At 33.7% G+C, this 20,814-nt stretch overlaps 1 protein-coding gene across 1 annotated transcript in view; it reads left to right on the top strand.

Annotated features, from left to right (window-relative positions):
* LOC134234275 (E3 ubiquitin-protein ligase MIB2-like) overlaps nucleotides 1-14,706 on the top strand; it is a 54,894-nt gene extending 40,188 nt beyond the window's left edge. The window contains exons 15-19 of the mRNA XM_062716325.1: nucleotides 2,359-2,405; nucleotides 8,134-8,230; nucleotides 9,596-9,747; nucleotides 9,857-10,099; nucleotides 14,232-14,706. Of these exons, the coding sequence (XP_062572309.1) occupies nucleotides 2,359-2,405; nucleotides 8,134-8,230; nucleotides 9,596-9,747; nucleotides 9,857-10,099; nucleotides 14,232-14,655 (963 nt within the window). The 3' untranslated portion in view covers nucleotides 14,656-14,706. The remainder of the gene's footprint in view (nucleotides 1-2,358; nucleotides 2,406-8,133; nucleotides 8,231-9,595; nucleotides 9,748-9,856; nucleotides 10,100-14,231) is intronic.
* Nucleotides 14,707-20,814: the final 6,108 nt, after the last annotated feature.

The following is a 20,814-nucleotide window of genomic DNA, read 5'->3' as shown; positions in this document are numbered from 1 at the left end:
TTTCAGTTATTAAGTATAGAAAACGAGACACTTTCTCCTAGGGATATGCAATTTTATCCTTATACCGGTATATCGCGATTTTTTTTTTTTTGCGTGATACATATCATGATACAGAGGCCTAAATACTGGTATTTAGGTACATATTATAAAGTCCAGAAATTATTCATTTATTTGTTCAATCTTTCAAATTACAATTCATAAAATTTTGAAAAAAAAAAAATTGTTTTTCTAGCATATTTTAAATAAAAATAATGAAAATTCATTAAAAATCATTGTAAAAAATTGATTGTAAAAATATCACGATATTATCGTGATATTTTGGGGGAAACTCGTTATATATCGCGATACAAAATTTTTGGCGATACCCATCCCTACTTTCTCCCTTAAAAATGCCTTGAAATTGTTTGTATTTTAAATGTGATGTCAAGTGGATTAATATGTTTTTGACGTATGTTATTGTGATTTTGGCAACCCAGGTTATACAATACAGATTAATTTTTATCCAATCAAATTACACGTTACAACCAAAATTAAATTACTGATATATAGATAAAAGCATGCATCCCTATTATATCATGATTTATGACTAAACTTAAAACACATCTCAATAAATTGTTCAAAAATTGCTATGTGAATATTGTTTTACGTAAAGCAGCGTAATACGCACAGGCTTATATTTTACCTGTTGATTTTGCAACTATGATATATGCAGAACATTGTTAATACTTATTAACGTACACAATTTACAAAAAGAAAATTTATTCATCACTTATAACATTTTTTTTTTATTTATGGAGTTTCTTAATATTAGAATTCTCTTCCTTTGGTTGATAATTTATAGCAATTTCAGCTGTAAAGAAATACCTTGATGATATGCTGATATATAAGTGCATAAAGATAAGTTGAAATTTAGCTAATAAAGCCACTTAAATCAGGGAAATATGTTTAATTCTATGTTTACCATTAATTGTATTTTCTGGATAAAACTAAGAAAAAAACTAAGAAATGTACTTTGTACCTGTTTTGCTAATTGATTTATAGTACATGTAGATTTTATTGTATAAAGTCATTCCTAGGTTCTAATAGGTGTTGTTTGTTGACGGGGAAATGGGGGGGCAGAATGATTGGAATCAAGAAGGAAAGAAATAATCTGTTTAAATTGTTTCTAATCAAAACAAAATACTCGTTTTTCGCAAAATAGTTTTATATTCAGATGTTTGCCATATATGCGGATATTTATGACACAAGAGTACGAAAATAAAAGAAAACGTCATATTTCTCGTTTGTTTTATCATAATCATTATCAAAATATAGAGATGAATCATTTCTTTCAAAAAATATGAATTACAACATTTTCACACAAAGACTTTTTAAGATATAACCTGTTCTGCGTGTCGGAATTGTAAAAAACACAACAAGAAAAACGGGATGATACTTACATTGAATTCCATTATAATTTTTCCTGCGAGATGAATTACAATGAATTTGCTTCATTTTAAAGATACAAGTCATATAAATTAAATACCTATTGATCTGAATGCGATCTGATATTTTTTGGTTCTTTTTAGCGCATATTTGGGGTAGAACAATAATGTCTGAAAATAATCTATTTTTAGCATTTTACACTGTTTTTGCACGTGCTTCTGTGTAAAAATAAGCATATAAAGGTATTGTTTTTAATACCTAAAAATTAAGAGCAATTGGTCAGGAAAGAAATGTGAAAGTTTTGAAAATTTCACACAAAGACTTTTCGGACATAGGTCCCCCCTTAAATAAACACGGCTGATGAAGGTCTGTAACACGGTTGAAATATTTCGAAAAGTGTTTTAAAGTTTTTTATTCTATTACAAAGAAGAGACTTTGGATGTACATATATATATATATATCATATATCAAATCAATATTTCAAACATTTGATGCTTTCTTATTTATTGAAAATTTCCCGTCAAAAGATTTTATGTATAAGTACGGCCAATTTAGCCCTGATGCCATAGTCATTAAAGCAGCTAGAACAAGAACAGCTAGTTTACCTCACATACAATTTGAGTACTGTACATTTAGTGATTTACATAATTTGGCACATTCAAAATTTAGCATAGTCACTTGGTATGGAGTTGTTGTGTGAAAATGTTGCTAATTCATACTTTATTGTATTAATAAATGATTTATCAGCATTTTCATAAATTAGCACATTGTTCAATTGTGCCGAAGTCGCTAAAATATAAGCCTGCTATTATAAGTACACAATATTCACATACAATTTTTGACATTGATGTTATAATTATATATACATATATTTAAAATCATGCATTCCTATAATATAATGATTTATTTATTTGTTGTTTTTTATAATTTAAGGGGCAGTGTAATGTGAACGTAACAGACAAACATCTGAATATAAAACTGTGTCTCTCAAGGTCACAAAAACAATGGAGGTATTTTGTTTTGGTATGAGATACAATTTGAACATTTACTGTTAGAGTAGATTGGTATGAGATAAAGCCTTGATTACATTTACTGTTAGAGTAGATTGGTATGAGATAAAGCCTTGATTACATTTACTGTTAGAGTAGATTGGTATGAGATAAAGCCTTGATTACATTTACTGTTACATGTAGAGTAGATTTGTATGAGATAAAACCTTGATTACATTTACTGTTAGAGTAGATTGGTATGAGATAAAGCCTTGATTACATTTACTGTTAGAGTAGATTGGTATGAGATAAAGTCTTGATTACATTTACTGTAAGAGTAGATTGGTATGAGATAAAACCTTGATTACATTTACTGTTAGATTAGATTGGTATGAGATAAAACCTTGATTATAATTACTGTAAGAGTCTTTATGAGATAAAGTCTTATATATATACTGTTAGAGTAGATTGGTATGAGATAAAGCCTTGATTACATTTACTGTTAGAGTAGATTGGTATGAGATAAAGCCTTGATTACATTTACTGTTAGAGTAGATTGGTATGAGATAAAGCCTTGATTATAATTACTGTTAGAGTAGATTGGTATGAGATAAAACCTTGATTATATTTACTGTTAGAGTAGATTGGTATGAGATAAAGCCTTGATTACATTTACTGTTAGAGTAAATTGGTATGAGATAAAGCCTTGATTACATTTACTGTTAGAGTAGATTAGTATGAGATAAAACATTGATTACATTTACTGTTAGAGTAGATTGGTATGAGATAAAGCCTTGATTATATTTACTGTAAGAGTAGATTGGTAAGAGATAAAGCCTTGATTACATTTACTGTTAGAGTAAATTGGTATGAGATAAAGTCTTGATTACATTTACTGTTTGAGTATATAATTATATATACATATATTTAAAATTGGTATGAGATAAAGCCTTGATTATATAACTGTTAGATTTATTTATTTGATAAAACCTTGATTATATTTACTGTTAGAGTAGATTGGTATGAGATAAAGCCTTGATTACATTTACTGTTAAAGTAGATTGGTATGAGATAAAGCCTTGATTACATTTACTGTTAGAGTAGATTGGTATGAGATAAAGTCTTGATTACATTTACTGTTAGAGTAGATTGGTATGAGATAAAACCTTGATTACACTTACTGTTAGAGTAGATTGGTATGAGATAAAACCTTGATTACATTTACTGTTAGAGTAAATTGGTATGAGATAAAGCCTTGATTACATTTACTGTTAGAGTAAATTGGTATGAGATAAAACCTTGATTACATTTACTGTTAGAGTAGATTGGTATGAGATAAAGCCTTGATTACATTTACTGTTAGAGTAGATTGGTATGAGATAAAACCTTGATTACATTTACTGTTAGAGTAGATTGGTATGAGATAAAGTCTTGATTACATTTACTGTTAGAGTAGATTGGTATGAGATAAAGCCTTGATTACATTTACTGTTAGAGTAGATTGGTATGAGATAAAGCCTTGATTACATTTACTGTTAGAGTAGATTGGTATGAGATAAAACCTTGATTACACTTACTGTTATAGTAGATTGGTATGAGATAAAACCTTGATTACATTTACTGTTAGAGTAAATTGGTATGAGATAAAACCTTGATTACATTTACTGTTAGAGTAGATTGGTATGAGATAAAGCCTTGATTACATTTACTGTTAGAGTAGATTGGTATGAGATAAAGCCTTGATTAAATTTACTGTTAGAGTAGATTGGTTTGAGATAAAACCTTGATTACATTTACTGTTAGAGTAGATTGGTATGAGATGATTAGTGGTTCTTCAAATATTAATCTTAAAATTGATTGACTGAAAATATAAAATAGTTTGATTTAAATATCTTAGCATGTAGACAGCATCTAGACAGAATATAAATGACTTAATAACTTATTTAATTATGATAAGCCACATGGGATTTCTTGGTCACCTGAGTCACTCAGGTGACCTATTGCTATCTGTTTGTGTCCGTCATGATTGTGCATCATCTGTTATGCCTTGTGCATTAACATTTGAACATTTTCAGCTTCTTCTCTGCAACTGCTCAACCAATTCCAACCAATTTGTGTATTTCATGGTCCCTGCCCCCCCCCCCCCCCCCCCCCCCCGGGACAGGGGTGGGGCTAAAACCACCAAATTTAGTGCAATCTTTAAAAATCTTCTCACTCCTGGACATCAAGCAGTCAAACTGTTGGTATGATTGTAATAAGCAGAGAGCCCTCTACTAAAGTTGTGTAATTCATGACCCCAGGTTCAGGGGTTCAGGAGTTAAAGTATGTAGATCATATAGTAAAAATGCATTATTTCTTTGAAATTCTTCTTTTCTGTTCCTATGTAATAAATAAACTCCAAAATTGTGAATTTCACAGCCCCTGGGTCTAGGGTTCTGGTGTTAAGGCAGGGCTCTATTGATTATATATGGAAAAAAAATCCCATTAATTCTTTGAAAATCTTCTCTGCTTCTGTGTATTAAACCAACTAACTAATAGTTTATAATTATGATGAGCAAGAGTTGTGAATTTTTTTGTCCGTGGGTCGGGATTTTGGTGTTAGGGCAGGACTCAATTAATTATGTAGTGAAAATGCATTTATTCTGTTAAGTAATCCTGTTAAATCTTTAGTGTTGATCAGATTAACAAAGTGCATAGTTATGATGACTAAATACAAATCTACCTTCTTAAAATTTTTTAAAGCTTTATGGTTCCAGAGTGAGGGGCTTTTGTTTCTCATTTTCGGGGGGGAGGGGGGAAGGCTCAGGGGTTCTGGTGTTAGTGAGAGACTAAATAAGTTATTAGCTCACCTGAGCCAAAGGCTCAAGTGAGCTTTTCTGGTCAAAATTTATCTGTTGTCTATCTTTGGCATTGTTGTTGTTGTCGTTGTAAACTTTTCACTTTTAGCTCACCTTAGCTGAAGGCTCAAGTGATCTTTTCTGATCAAAATTTGTCCGTTGTCTGTCGTTGTCATCTTTGGCATTGACGCTGTTGTTATTGTTGTTGTAAACTTTTCACATTTTCATCTTCTTCTGAAGAACCACTATGCCAATTTCAACCAAATTTGCTACAAAGTATCCTTGGGTAAAGGGGATTCAAGTTTGTTCAAATGAAGGGCCATGTCCTCTTCCAAGGGGAGATAATTATGAATTTGTGAAAAATTTATGGCATTTTTAGCTCACCTGAGTCCAAGGCTCAAGTGAGCTTTTCTGATCACATTTTGTCCATCTGTAAACTTTTCACATTTTCAACTTCTTCTAAAGAACCAATGGGCCAATTTTAACCAAACTTGATTAAAAGCATTCTTGGGTAAAGGGAGGTTTAAATTGTTAAAATGAAGGGCCAAGTCCTCTTACAAGGGGAGGTAATCAAGAAAAGACAAAAATAGGGTGGGGTCATTAAAAAATCTTCTTCTCAAGAACCACTGGGCCAGGAAAGTTGAAACTTATGTGGAAGCATCCTTATAGTGTAGATATTAAATTGTTAAAATCATGACCCCTTGGGGTAGGGCAGGGCCACAATAGGGAATCCAAGTTTTACATAGAAGTATATAGAACAAATCTTTAGAAATCTTCTTCTCAAGAACCACTGGGCCAGGAAAGCTGAAACTTATGTGGAAGCATCCTTGGGTAGTGTAGATATTTAATTGTTAAAATCATGACCCCCGGGGTAGGGCAGGGCCACAATAGGGATTTTCAAGTTCTACATAGAAATATATAGAACAAATCTTTAAAAATCTTCTTCTCAAGAATCACTTGGCCAGGAAAGGTGAAACTTATGTGGTAGTGTAGATTCTATAAATATCATAAAAGGGAAGGAGGTAGGGGGCACGATAGGTATAGCAAGAGGGGAAATCTGGTCAAGAACTGCATCACCCAAGTTACGCAGGTGAGCAATGTGGCCCATGGGCCTCTTGTTTAAAAAATCTTCTTCTCAAGAACCAATGGGCCAGGAAAGATGAAGCTCACATGGAATCATCCTCTGGTAGTGTTGATTTAAATTTGTTCAAATCATGACCCCGCGGGGTAGCACAATGGCCAATCAAAGTTTTACATAGGAATATATAGGAAAAATCTTCCAAGAACCATTGATACAGGAAAGATGAAACTCATGTGAAATCATCCTAAGAAGTGTAGATTCATGTTTGTTCAAATCATGACCCTCGGGGGTAGGGTGGGGCCACAATGGCCGATCAAAGTTTTACATAGAAATATATAGGAAAATTCTTTAAAAATCTTCTTCTCAAGAACCATTGAGACAGGAAAGATGAAACTCATGTGAAATCATCCTCAGATAGTGTAGATTTAAAATTGTTCATATCATGACCCCCGGGGGTAGGGCAGGGCCACTATGGCTGAACATATAGGAATATATAGGAAAAGTCTTTAAAAATTTTCTTCTCAAGAATCACTGGGCCAGGAAAGATGAAACTAATGTGGAAGTATCCTCTGGTAGTGTAGATTCAATTTTGTTTAATACATGGGGTAGGGTGGGCCCACAATGGGGCATCAAAGTTTATCATAGGAATACATAGGAAAGCCATGATTGGTCATAGTTAGAATGGAGCATCCTCTTGATTGTAGATTCAAATTTGTTCAAATAAAGACCCCCCCCCCTCGGTTCGGATAGGGCCAAAATGGGGTATCAAAGTTTAATGTAGGAATACATAGGAAAAATCCTCTAAAAATCAAAGATGTGATTGTTTATATTTATATGGAAGCATCCTCGGGTAGTGTAGATTCAATTTTATTCAAATCATGACCCCAGGGGGTAGAGTTGGGCCACAATGTGTGATCAAGATTTTATGAAGAATACAAAGGAAAAATCATTAAAATTCTTCACAAAAGCAACAAAGCCATGATGGATCATCAATATAAAAGCATTAAAAAAAAGTAATTCAGATTTAAATTTGTTCAAATCATGACCAACCAGGAGAATAGATGAGCGATTAAAGTGGATCATAGTTATACAAAGGAATATATTAAACAGCTAGATCAATAAAAATTTTCATCTTATAAACAGCAAAGCCATTATGTGTCATATTAATTTAAAAGCATTTGTAGGAAGAATAGATTTAAGTTTGTTCAACTCCATGCAATGATAAGCAAGGATCCTTCTTCCAGATTTGTGAATTTCAATGCCCCTGGGTCAGGGGTATTATAGAGGGGGACTCTACTTATCTACTGAAAATGAATCATTTTATGCTTTGAAATCTGCTCCTTAGTACTAATCAAACATTTATAATGAACAAAGATTGTTAAATCTGTGGACTCGGGCTGCGGGGTTCCAGTAGGGTGGGGCACCACTGATTATTGCTGATTTTTACTGATTAGTGGAAATGTATTTTTTTGTTCCCCTTCTCTGCCTATGGGTATTAAGTAACCAAACTAAGCATGCTAAGTGTATAGTTATGCTGATCAATGGTGCCTTATTGGAAATTGTAAATGCCATGGCCTCTGGTTTAAAATATGAACTAAATTCAATGGTTGGAAAGTTGTTGCATGATGCTCATGTGACCTATAAGCTTTAAGGCCCATGGGCTTCTTGTTTAAAATTTCAAACACTTGTTAAAATATTAGCTGATGTACCACTTATAAATGAGAGACAGTGAGAGATAACCAAAATGTGACAAAATATGCATGTTTTACTCTTACATCAGCTGCAGCCATTAATGGTTCAGTTTTATGTTTTGTTTTGTAGCTTGTGATGTCAATGCCCAGGACAACAATGGAAACACAGCCTTACATGTTGCTCAGATGAAGAAGTCTCTACCAGGGGTAATTCATGTGCTTTTTAGCTCAACTGTGATGAAGATTCAAGTCAGCTTTGCTGATGGAAAAGTTGTACAGAGTACCTCTACCATCTGTCTGTCTCTCATCAGGTTGGGGGGATTTTGCTATAATAGTGGTATATCACTATTATAGTGAGATATAGCTACATTTTTAGCTGTATTTGTCCTCGATTTCATCAGAGAACATGCTTGCTGTTTATGGTACAAGTCATTTTCTGTCGATGTGTTTCATAAAACAAACACACTTTTTAAAATGGAAGTTACATTTTTAACATAGCAAGAAAGTCTGAATCTATTTTTTCTCTCACGCATGTGCACAAATTAATACTTTAATCCTCATTGAACTAGGATTGTCGAATTTACAGTGTAAAAGATCATTTTTTGTCTGCATGGTAACTGGTATGGATTCAAAATGCTACTCCTCCTACAGTTTTGGTCTGATTTCAGTATAACTTGCTGAACAAATAGTATGCACTAAAATGTACATATCTTTTTATTTGTTTTTTATTTTGATGAATGGTGTTGACATGATTACTAAAACTGGAAATATTTGTGAATTACATTCAAAACAATACTCTCTCTAAAGTTTGGTCTGATTTTAGTGTAACCTGGCATGCAAGTAGACTACACTGAGATGCCATATAAGTGGAAATTTTAAGTGAGATGCAAATTTAGGGATTTGTCCTTAAAAATTGGTATTTAATTTTTATCCCCCCCCTTCGAAAAAGGGAGGCATATTGCTTTGCTGCTGTCTGTCGGTCCATTTACTTTCCATTCATTTTCTTCACAACTGTTGCACATACTGAAATGAAATTTGGTATACAGGTACCGTGGTATATCAGATGAATATCTAGGTCAAGTTCTGTTTTGGGTACGATCGCACCATTTTTGACAGAGTTATGCCCCTTGGACTTAGAAAAATTCCAATTATTTGCAGTTTCCGTTCATTTTTTTTCGGAGAGGTTGCACATATTGAAATGAATTTTAGCATACAGATAAGTCAGATGAATATCTAGGTCAAGTTTTGTTTTGGGTACCATCGCACCATTTTTGACAGAGTTATGTGTATTGAAATGGAATTTAGTGTACAGATTTGTCAGATGAATATCTAGTTCAAGTTCTGTTTTGGGTATGATCGCACCATTTTTGACAGAGTTATGTCCTTTTTGACATAGAAAAATTCCAATTTGTTGGGGAAGGGGGCATAAGTGTTTTACAAACATTTCTTGTTTAGTGTCATGTAATTTGAGCGATTTTAAACTGCTCAGTAAAGAAGCTGTTAAGAGTATATCACAATTAATATTTGTGTCAGTAATTTTTGAGAAGGAAAATAATTCTCTTTCCTTTGTAGCTGATACAACTGAAACCAGAAGACAAAAATGTTGGTACACAGATTATTTGTGCTTTGTTAGAAGCAAAGGCCGACATTAATATTGAAAATCAGGAGAAAAAGTCCCCCCTGGATTTGGCTGAGGATGATATGGTCAAGCATTTCATGGTCATGTGAGTTACAAATAGAAAGTAGAGATGGTCATCTAAATCAGATAATTAATTTTATACCAGATTCTGGGATTGATTGACTTCCTTGAAATCTTATGAATAATTTACACAGGTTGTCTAAAAAGGCTACAACTTCAAACCTAGCTGTGACAAAGAAAGGTGTGGGAATTCCTTCAGACTGGGAGGCCATGGGTCGGGAACCATTCAGAAGAGTTCCCCTTTCTCCTGATGGTGGTGGTATGCTGCAGAAGGAATACCAAATGGTGGCTGATAAATTTAAAAAGACACTAGGACAAGCCAAAATTTTAACAATAGAAAGAATCCAAAATCTCTATTGCTGGGAATGTTATTATTTGTAAGTGATAATTTTGTGCATGTTAATTTTATTTCTCTTATGTTTCTCCATTTTTTGCTTCTCTAGGATGCATGACCAGGCCTTTCAAAATCTGCCGGTACCCGGTACTTTTACCCGGTTGGATTCATTCATGGTACCGGCCAAAATATTCAGTGGAGAAAAAAAAATCGCGTGAAAATACGATAGGCCCTACCATGTTTTACAAAAGTTGTGGTTACGTAGCTTTGTATTATTCTTTAATTCGTAATGGTATCTAATAACGTTTTTGATTGGTTAGTCAAGAAGATCATTAAAGCGTTTGAATAAATGAAACTAAAGAGATTGCGTAACGCGTCTTATAGATCTTGTCGAAAACGAAAGTAGATTTCGATATCAAATGCCACCGTCACTGATTTTGACAAAAGCGAATGACTAGGAATATATTTTAAATAAATACGGTCAAACAAATAAAAAATAGGAATCTAGATGTCAAAAATGAAAGTGTCAATTTAAAGCCATGGTAATGAGTTTCACAAAAGATTTTAAGATACAAGGAACTAGACCACGGAAAATCTTCAACACAATTGACCGATAAAGAGACGGACATGAACAGTAGATAGTTCTTTGACCACCTCTGTACATTTTAATAGCCTCAACTCTTCAAATTTAAGTGTCAAAATCCGCAGCTGACGATATAAATTACTTACAGTCTTGAATATCTGCAACTTTCTGATGAAACAAGAGGACATAAAACAGAAACTATTTCTTTTACCACACATTTAATTCTTTGATTCAGCAGTTTTCTTGTGGTCAAGAGAATGACCTTGCGGACGTTTACTTTCTTCCCAATATTGTAACCATATCCAGTAAAGTGAGGGAGTCATATCTAAAAATTTTTTTGTCTCCAGTCTTGATGTCATCTTTATCTAATTTACACATGTATATTATTTTATATGTATATGTACCAGTGCATGAAAAATATGCTGAATTTATTGGTACATGCTATGCATCATGCAGTGCTTCTTCTAAATTTTTTTTTAAATCTGCACTTTACTGTAGAACAGAAATGAATTTAATTTAATGCAAATACAATTTCATTTCTCTTTTATTAAATTTAAATTTTGAATTGCCATTTCCTTTCGTGACTCAATAACTTTTTTTTTATATTTAAAACAAATTAACACTTACAACTCAAACCTTGCAAAATTTTTTTGAACACATTTATATAAACAAATATAGCATAGAACTTAGAAGTTTTACTCTGCTCAAATAACTAATTTTTTCTATGTAATTCCACCCATCCAGTGCTAAACTTCACATGTAATGTGTATTGACCAAAAATAAACTTTGAAACATGGCATAAAAATAACACTGATAGCAGCATACTTCTATGTGTCTAGAAACCAGGAAATGCTGTCTGGTGGCTTCTAAATTTCAAAATTTTTCCGGGGGGGCATGCCCCCGGACCCCCCTAGCAGGCTTACGCCTTCGGCGTTCGCCAAGTGGTACCTCCTATTTTTGATAAAGTACCACCTGGTTCAAATCTTTTTGAAAGCCCTGCATGACCCTCCTAGATGTGGTAGGTCTGCAGTTGTGTTTAATAGGAATGAAAAAGTAACTTTTTTAGAAAGATTCTCAAAAACAGCTATTTAAAAGCCATGATTTGTCATGTTGATATTGACTCATCGTCAAGTAGTTATATATAATATAGCTGTATATGTTTTTACCAATCAGGATGTAACAATAAGCGAAGTTACAAGGGAATGTATAGAAAAATCTTCTAAAATCTTTTATCAAGAACAGCAAAGACATGACTAGTACAAGTGAAAAATCTTTTTAAAATCTGCTCTAGAACCACAGGGCCAGGAAAAATGAAACTCAAGTGGAATCATTCTCAGGTGGTGTAGATTCAAATTATGACCACAAGAGATAGGATGGGCCACAATGGGTAATCAAAGATTTACATAGGAATATATGCACATTAAATACGAAAGATCTTTAAAAAATCTTCTCAAGAATAGCAAAGCCATAATTAGTGATATTAATATGGAAGCATATTCAGGTAGTGTAGATTCAAATTTGTTCAAATCAGGGCCCCTGGGGTTAGGGTGGACCATAATGAAGTTTTCAAAACTAAAAAGAAAAAAGCCACAGTAAGTCAAAGAAATACTGGGGTATGTAAGCATTCTTTGTTAGTGTAGATTCAAGTTTATTCAAATCATAACCCCCCCCCCCCCTTTTTTTAGGAGTAGGTTGGGACCACTTATACTTATTTTCAATTCTGGGTTGATTTTTGTTTTTTTTCTTGAACAGATGAGCAAAGTGGCCCATAATTTATTTGAATTTGCCTTGCCTATTAAATTATATTAATCCTAAAATTGGTTATAAATGTAGTAAAACACTACATGTCAATTTTATTAGCTCTTCTGAGCCAAAGGCTCAAAGAGCTAATGCTATGGCCATTCGTGATGTTTTAGAATATGGGCCATAACTCAAGAACCCCTTGGCCAATCAGTGTCAAATTTTTCACAGGGTATCCTTGGCCCAAGGGCTACCATTTACATGTATACTAAAATAAGGGTTGGGACCCTTGAACAAGGGGAGATAATCAGGAAAACAAAACCAAAAGTACTGGTTGCTAAAAAATCTTCTTCTCCAGAACCACCAGGCAGATTTTCACCAAACTTACATACAAGGTTCAGGATGTGTCGAAGATTAAAATTTGCGTGGGGTATTACCCTGGGGCAAAAGGCATGGTCTCAAGGTCACTTCAAAGTTGACCTAAATTTACAATTAATAAAAATGTTTATATTTTGCTTACTATAAGGACTAGGATCATCAAATCTTGTAAGTTGATGCATCTTAGTACTTCACATCAGGTTCATTCAAAAGTAGGTCACGATGATCTACTTTTTAAATTTTGCGGGCATTTGTTTTCAAATTGTTTAAAAGGCATATTTTGATTACCTTCAGACCTACAATCATCAAACTTGGTCAGTAGATGCATCTTGGGACTTTGAAAATGTTGACCAAAATGTAGGTCACGATGACCTACTTTCGACATTTTATGGCTATAAATAAATATCTTAGGTATTTATTAGCTTAGAATCAAGAGTGACAACCAAAAAGTAGGTCATGGTGACATACTTTTGACATTTTATGGCTTTATTTAAGTATCTCTGGTACTTATTGGCTTAGAATCATCAAACTTTGTGAGTTGATGCATCTTGGGTTTTCGGAGAGTGACAACTAAAAAGTAGGACACGGTGACCTACTTTTGAAATTTTATGGCTATATTTAAGTATTTCAGGTACTTACTGACTTAGAATCATCAAACTCTTTTTGTTGATGCATCTTGGGTTTTCAGAGAATGTCGATGAAAAAATAGGTCATGGTGACCTACTTTTGACATTTTGTGGCTATATTTAAGTATCTCAGGCACTTCTTGGCTTAGAATCATCAAGTTTTGACAATCAAAAAGTAGGTCACTGTGACCTACTTTTGACATTTTATCGCTATATTTAATTATAATGGGTACTTATTGGCTAGGAATCATTGAACTTTGTCAATTGACCTACTTTTGAATGTCTCAGGTACTTATTGGCTTAGTATCATCAAACTTTGTCAGTTTATGCATATTGGGTTTTCAGAGAATGTCAACCAAAAAGCAGGTCATGGTGAACTACTCTTGAATATCTCAGGTACTTATTCACTTAGAATCATCAGTCTTTGTCAATTAATGTATCTTGAGTCCTTAGAAACTTTCAATCAAAAGGTAGGTCATTGTGACCTACTTATGGTATTTTATAATTATAATATCTTCAGTCTTAACTGACTAAATATTATCAAACTTTTTCAGTTGATGCATTTTGGGTCTTATGATACTGATAGAAATGGAGGCTTCTAATAGAAGTGATAGATCGTACAATTTATCAGAAGAGTGATTCAAGGCCCTTGGGCCTCTTGTTTTAGATGCAAGGAGATATTATTTTAACTGTAGTAAAGGTACCACAGAAATTATTATAGTATACCACAAAATCAGAATCTCTTGTGAAGTGTATAGAGGACTTTTACTGGTATTGTAGTAAATCATTTTCTATTTAATACTTTAAAAAATTATCTTTCAAATCATGTAAAATATTCTGCTTTGTAGAAAACGCAATCGGATGGAAATACAGTACGGGGGCAGTGGATGTTCCAATGAGAGAGAACTTTTTCATGGTACTCTACCCCACCTTGTAGATGTCATCTGTAAAGATAACCTGGACTTCCGTCTTGCTGGGGAGAGAGTTGGGGCCTTATTTGGGAAAGGTACATACTTTGCATCGGATGCCAAGTATTCAGATTTGTATGCCCAAGTGGACAAAGAGAAGAACAAATATATGTTCCTTGTCAAAGTATTGTGTGGCAAGTTGGCTCTTGGAGACCCAAAATATGCCAGACCCCCACCTGTGGATCCTAAAAATCCTAATTCAGAGCTGTATGACTGCTGTGTGGATAATCTGGATAATCCAAGAGTATTTTGTGTGTTTGATAAGAATCAGTACTATCCACAGTATATGATTAAATACAAGTAATCTGAAAAGTTTCACTCTGACTTGCTTGTAGACAAAATCTGCTTTAATATCTGTTTTTAGGTCACCTGAGTAAACTCAGGTGACCTATTGCTATCTGTTTTCGTCCGTCGTCGTTCGTCGTACGTCGTATAATAAATCGTTAATTTTGAACATTTTCAGCTTCTTCTCTGCAACCACTGAACCAATTTCAACCAAATTTGGCACAAAGCATCTATGGGTGAAGAGGAACAAAAATTGTGAATTTCATGATCCCTGCCCCCCTGGGGCCTGAGGGGTGGGGCCAAAACCACTAAAATTGTGTGTTTAAAAATCTTCTTCTTTATTCCTGGAAATCAAGCAGTCAAACTGTTTGCATGATTGTAATCAGCATTGAGTCCTCTACCAAAATTGTGAAATTCATGGCCCTGGGGTCAGGGGTTATAGTGCTAGGGCAGGGCTACACAAGTAGGTAGTGAAAATGCATTATTTCTCTGAAAATCTTCTTCTCTGCTCCTGGGTATTAAATAAACCAACTAAGTACATGATGAGCAAGAGTGCCCCTACCAAAATTGTGAATTTTATGGCCCCAGGGTCAGGGTTTCTGTTGTTTGTGACCAGGGCTGTGTGTATATACAGTGAAAATACATGATTTCTTTGAAAATCTTCTTCTCTGCCCCTGGATATTAAATAAACTAACTAAGTGCATAGTTATGATGAGCAAGAGTGCCTCTATCAAAATTGTGAATTTTTTGGCCCCAGGGTCAGGGGTTCTGGTAGGGGGGGGGGGGCTTTATAGATTATATAGTAAAAATACATGATTTTTTTGAAAATCTTTTCTCTGCTCCTAGATATTAAATAAATTAACTAAGTGCATAGTTATGATGAGCATATATATCTACCAAAATGTGTGAATTTTATGGCCCCAGGGTCATATATTCTGGTGTATGAGGGGTTAATGATAATATTGTGAAAATACACAAATTCTTTGAAAATTTCTTCTTTAAATATGTATTTTATATAAACTAACTAAGTGCTTTTTATGATGAGCAAGAGTGCCTCTACCAAAATTGTGAATTTTATGGTCCCTGGGTCAAGGCTTCTCTTGTAGGGGGGCGGGGGGCTCTATAGATTATATAGTAAAAATACATGAATTCTTTGAAAATCTTCTTCTCTGCTCCTAGGTATTAAATAAACTAACTAAGTGCATAGTTATGATGAGCAACAGTGCTTTTACCAAAATTGTGAATTTGATGGTCCCAGGGTCAGGGGTTCTGGTGTTGGGGCGGGGCTCTATAGATTATATAGTGAAAAAATACATGAATTCTTTGAAAATCTTCTTCTCTGCTCCTAGGTATTAAATAAACTAACTAAGTACATAGTTATGATGAGCAAAAGTGCCTCAACCAAAATTGTGAATTTTATGGTCCCAGGGTCAGGGATTCTGGTGTGTGTGTGTGTGTGGGGGGGGGGGGGTCTGTTGATTATATAGTGAATATACATTAAATCTTTGAGAACATTTTCTTCTCTGTCTCTGGGTATGAAGCAGATGAACTACCTAAATAGTTATGATGAGCAAGGCTTACTAATCTTGCAGAATTTTGAATTTCAAGGCCCCAGGGTCAGGGGTGGGGGTGGAGCTCTACATATACTAATGAATTAATTGTTTGAAATCTGCTCCTTTGTATTTATAAAACATTTATTTATTTTTTGATAGGCAATTTTAACGGTGCCTTTTTAAAATTTGTGCAATGTGTGGACCTAGGGTCAGGGGTTTATTTCACAGTGTTAGGGGCACTACTGATTATTGCTGAATATTACTGATTAGTTGGAATGCATTTTTGTTCCCTTACCTTGCGTATGCGCGCATTGCAAAACCCCTGCGAGGTGATCATATATAATTCATTTATTTCCGTAATTTTTCATGAATTTTATTGATGAAATGTTCATGAAGATCCTATAATTATTATTGGATATATTAAATCAATAAACCAAGCTGAGCAACTGTAGTGTATTTTTATGATGATCAATGGTGCCTCTTTCAAAATTGTGAATGCCATATAGCATCTGGCTTAAAACATGAATCAAATTCAATAACTGGAAAGTTGTTGCAGAATGCTCAGGTGACTTATAAGGCCCATGGGCCTCTTGTACTATAATATCTTTACTTCCTGATTTTTCTAATAAATAATAAATAAATAATATAATATTCACAGTTTTTGTAAACAGTGCAACACGAGTGTCTGTATATTGTTTATGTTTAAATTACCGATGAAATGCGTTGAAACTCGCAGTATATATTACAACTGCACGGACAAATATATTGTGTGTTTGTTTTGCTTACAAACATGTCTACTGCGCTATTCTGCATTAATTGGCTGTAAAACTTTAAATTTGTTTTTCTGCTTCTTGTCAAAAGTTCCTGTTTAAGAAAAAGGTTACACAGTCACGCTATCAAATTCCTTTGCAAGAAATGTTTTCTTATGCTGCAGCTATTCATATTTGAATTTCTCAATATGTATATCATATGCCACTCATGGATTTAGAGGGGAGGAAGACCACCCCCGTCCTCTTTGTGACTAGTATATGTGTGTGACTGAAGGCACCTACTCCGACCCTAAACTGCCCCCTCCCTTTTCAAGTTCCCGGATTCGCCAATGCATGCGTAATGCATATGTCAAAACTAGTTCAAATTTTTGTCTATACCGATACACGTATGTGTACATTCTAGAAGTCTTTTTCCTTACGCTTATTTCAATACAAGATTTTTTTGAAAATGATTTGAACGAAACATTTGACAGATAGATACTATAGTTAGTACATATATATTACAGTGTGTACATTTCATTGACCATCATATATACATGTTATGAGGGGTTAATGATTAACGAAAATGTCATATTTTACGTTAATTTTTCATTAAATATGACTTTTATATCATGAATAATGCTTTTTATGTCTGATGAATATCGAATCAAGCTTCTTTGCTTGACATTTATTTTCCGTTTTCTGTTCCGTTCCGCTTTCCGTTCCGTTTTCCGTTCCGCGTTTTAGTAACACCCCATAAAAAGGGTCCATTAAGTATAATTGCTTAAGTGCACTTGTCCTTTTCCACAGAAATATATAGGGAAAATCACTAACAATCCACTTGTCCAGAACAGCTGAAACTAATGTCGAAGCATCCTGGGATAGCATAGATTCAAAACTGTTCAAATCACGACGCCTGCAGGTTGGACGGGGCCACAATATAACATAAAAACATAAGCTTCAGCTTTCCTGGCCCAATGGTTCTTGAGAGGATTTTAAAAGAATTTTCCTATATATTTCTATGTAAAACTTGGATTCCCTATTGTGCTCCAGTCATACCCCCGGGGGTCATGATTTTAACCATTTAAAATCTACACTAACCCCAGGATGCGTCCACATAAGTTTCAGCTTTCCTGGCTTACTGGTTCTTGAAAAGAAGATTTTCCTATATATTTCTATATAAAATTTGGATTCCCTATTGTGACCCCACCCTACCCCGGGAGTAATAATTTTATCAATTTCGAATCTACACTACCCCAGGATGTTTCCACATAAGTGTAAGCTTTTCTGACCCACTGGTTCTTGAGAAAAAGATTTTTAAAAAGATTTTTATGCCCCGCCATGAATATGGCCGGGGTATATAGTGTTTGTTATGTTCGTCTTCCATCCTTCCGTCTGTCCTTCACACTTTGCGTTTAGCTCTGTTCAAAGCTAAGTTTAAAAGAAACTATCCAAGATATTTTCATCAAACTTTATATCCTGATAATATTGATGGGAGATATGCAACTGCATCAACATTTTTTGACCTTGACCTTTTCTTTGACCTTGACATCACTTTTCTTGAATTAGTGTTTAGCTCAGTTTTAAACATACCATTCAAGAGGTGTTATGAAACTTCACATGTTGATACATACTAATGAGAGCTATTCAACTGCATCAACATTTTTGACCCAGACCTTTCCTTTGATCTTGACCTCACTTTTCTGAAATTAGTGGTTTGCTCAGTTTTAAAGATACCATTCAAGATATTTTTATCAAATTTTATATGCTGTTACATATTGATGAGAGCAATTCAACTGCATCAACATTTTTGACCTTGACCTTTGCTTTGACCTTGACCTTACTTTTCCTAAATCAGTGTCAAACTTTATATGTTGATACATGTTGATGTAAGTGATTCAACTGCATCAACAATTTTGACCTTGACCTTTTATTTGACCTTAACCTCACTTTTATCAAATTGTGTTTAAGTCAGTTTTAATTAAAGACATCATTTTTAGATATTTTTATTAAAGTCGCTTGGTCCGATTCTAATCGCGAAAAAATGTATTCGCTGTTCTTCTTGAAAAATAATTGTCAATAAATTGTTTCAACTTTTGTCAAATTATATCCCCAAAGTTTTTTTTCTTTTAAAAGATATCAAAATTCAGAAGTTAGAAAAATAATTTTTGTTAGGTCACACCAAAAATAATCCTATGTTGATATCGCGTGAAATCACCTTCGAAAACTTAAATTTTTCGCTTATATCTCATGAAGAACAAACCCGAGCATTTTTTTTTCATAACAAAGTACTTATACCTGTACACGGACAATATTTTAGCCTTCGTTACTAAACTTCCTTTAAAAAAATCTTTAACAAATCTGATTTTCCTTTATTCTTTAAATATGCATATTAATATAAAAATTACTATGGATTATATTCAATTAATTTCTTAATTTTTAAAAGATATAATATTATGACTTTCTTCTTCATGTAATGGAAAAAAATACTCGGGTTTGAATTATCTTGATTATTAGATATAGCCGATAAATTTATTTTTTTCAAAGGTGACGTCACAACAGATTTCAACTTCCCGTCAGGAACTTCTGTTTGTCAATAAGGTTTTGATCTATGTTTTCCTTGCAAGGATTATTGTAATGAACTATAAAATCAATCTTATAATTTATTTTTTTATATTATCTATGTAATGACGTACTTTTATTGTGTAAGATAAAATGTGCCTGTTTCGGACTAAGCGGCTTTAAAGGTACCTGGACACAGATTTGAAGTCAATATTTTCTCTATAATATTACGATTTATATATTTTAATAGCATTTCGCACAAAAATTAATCAAAAATCTTATTTCAGTTAAAAGTTATTAAAACTTCAAAGTTTTTGGCGGGTTTGATTGACTCATCCCTGCACTTTCACAAATTTTAACCTTATTCTTAATCCTTAAGAAAAGTGGCAATCTTGCTGTGTATTGATGAGAAATATTAAAAATTTTATCCAGAAAAATAATTTTATTCAGAGTAGAAATGTTAGAAAGCAAAATTTATTCACGAGTATCGTCATTCCGAACTAAGAGTTGTGTACAGAGTTTAGCAAACATCGAGTCGAGCACACTCGTGTTATTTACACAGTTTTTCTAAACAGGGCGCGAGTTCTGTTTTTGTTGATGTTTACAATTCATCGGGTGCGTTCAGTCGTCACAGTCTGCTTACCACAGCTGCACGGACTGCCAATATATTGTGAGTTTGTTTTGCTTTCAAACATGTCTACTCTGAATATTCTGCATTACAGTATTAATACTTTTCATTTATACACAACGAGATTGCCACTTTTCCTAAGGATTAAGAATAAAATTAATATGTGAAAGTGGAAGGATGTGTCAATCAAACCCGCCAAAAAATTCTAAATTTTAATATCTTTTATATGAAAGCTTTTTAATTATTTTTTGTGTGAAATGCTATTAAAATATATAAGGCCGCGGAATTAAAAATATCTTTGTTTCCCCTAACCCGACCCTAAATTCTCAAGTTGGGTAACAATTTTATTTTCTGACAGCAGCTTTGAAAATACATTCTAAAATTTATTGGAAAATTACATTTATAAATAAGAAAAGTACAAAAGAAATTGATTTGTGAACAAAATACTAAGAATCATACATATGCCGTTTAAAAGCAAAATTCATGATTAATTGCAAACTATCGTCCTGTGTCCCTGACCTCTGTGTGTTGCAAGGTAATAGAGCACATTATCCACAGCCAACTGATGAATTTCTTCGAGCATCACAGTATCCTAACCCACTACCAGCATGGGTTCAGGAAGAAGCGCTCCTGTGAGTCTCCCAACTAATAACAACAATCCAGGACCTCGCCATGAGTATTGAAAA

This window comes from Saccostrea cucullata, unplaced genomic scaffold, assembly GCF_032062105.1.
Source record: "Saccostrea cucullata isolate Sc308-1 unplaced genomic scaffold, CSIRO_AGI_Scuc_v1 ctg165, whole genome shotgun sequence".
NCBI classification, from domain to species: Eukaryota; Metazoa; Mollusca; class Bivalvia; order Ostreida; family Ostreidae; genus Saccostrea; species Saccostrea cuccullata.
The sequence above is the reverse complement of the archived record's forward strand: the minus strand, read 5'-3'. Positions and strand labels throughout refer to the sequence as shown.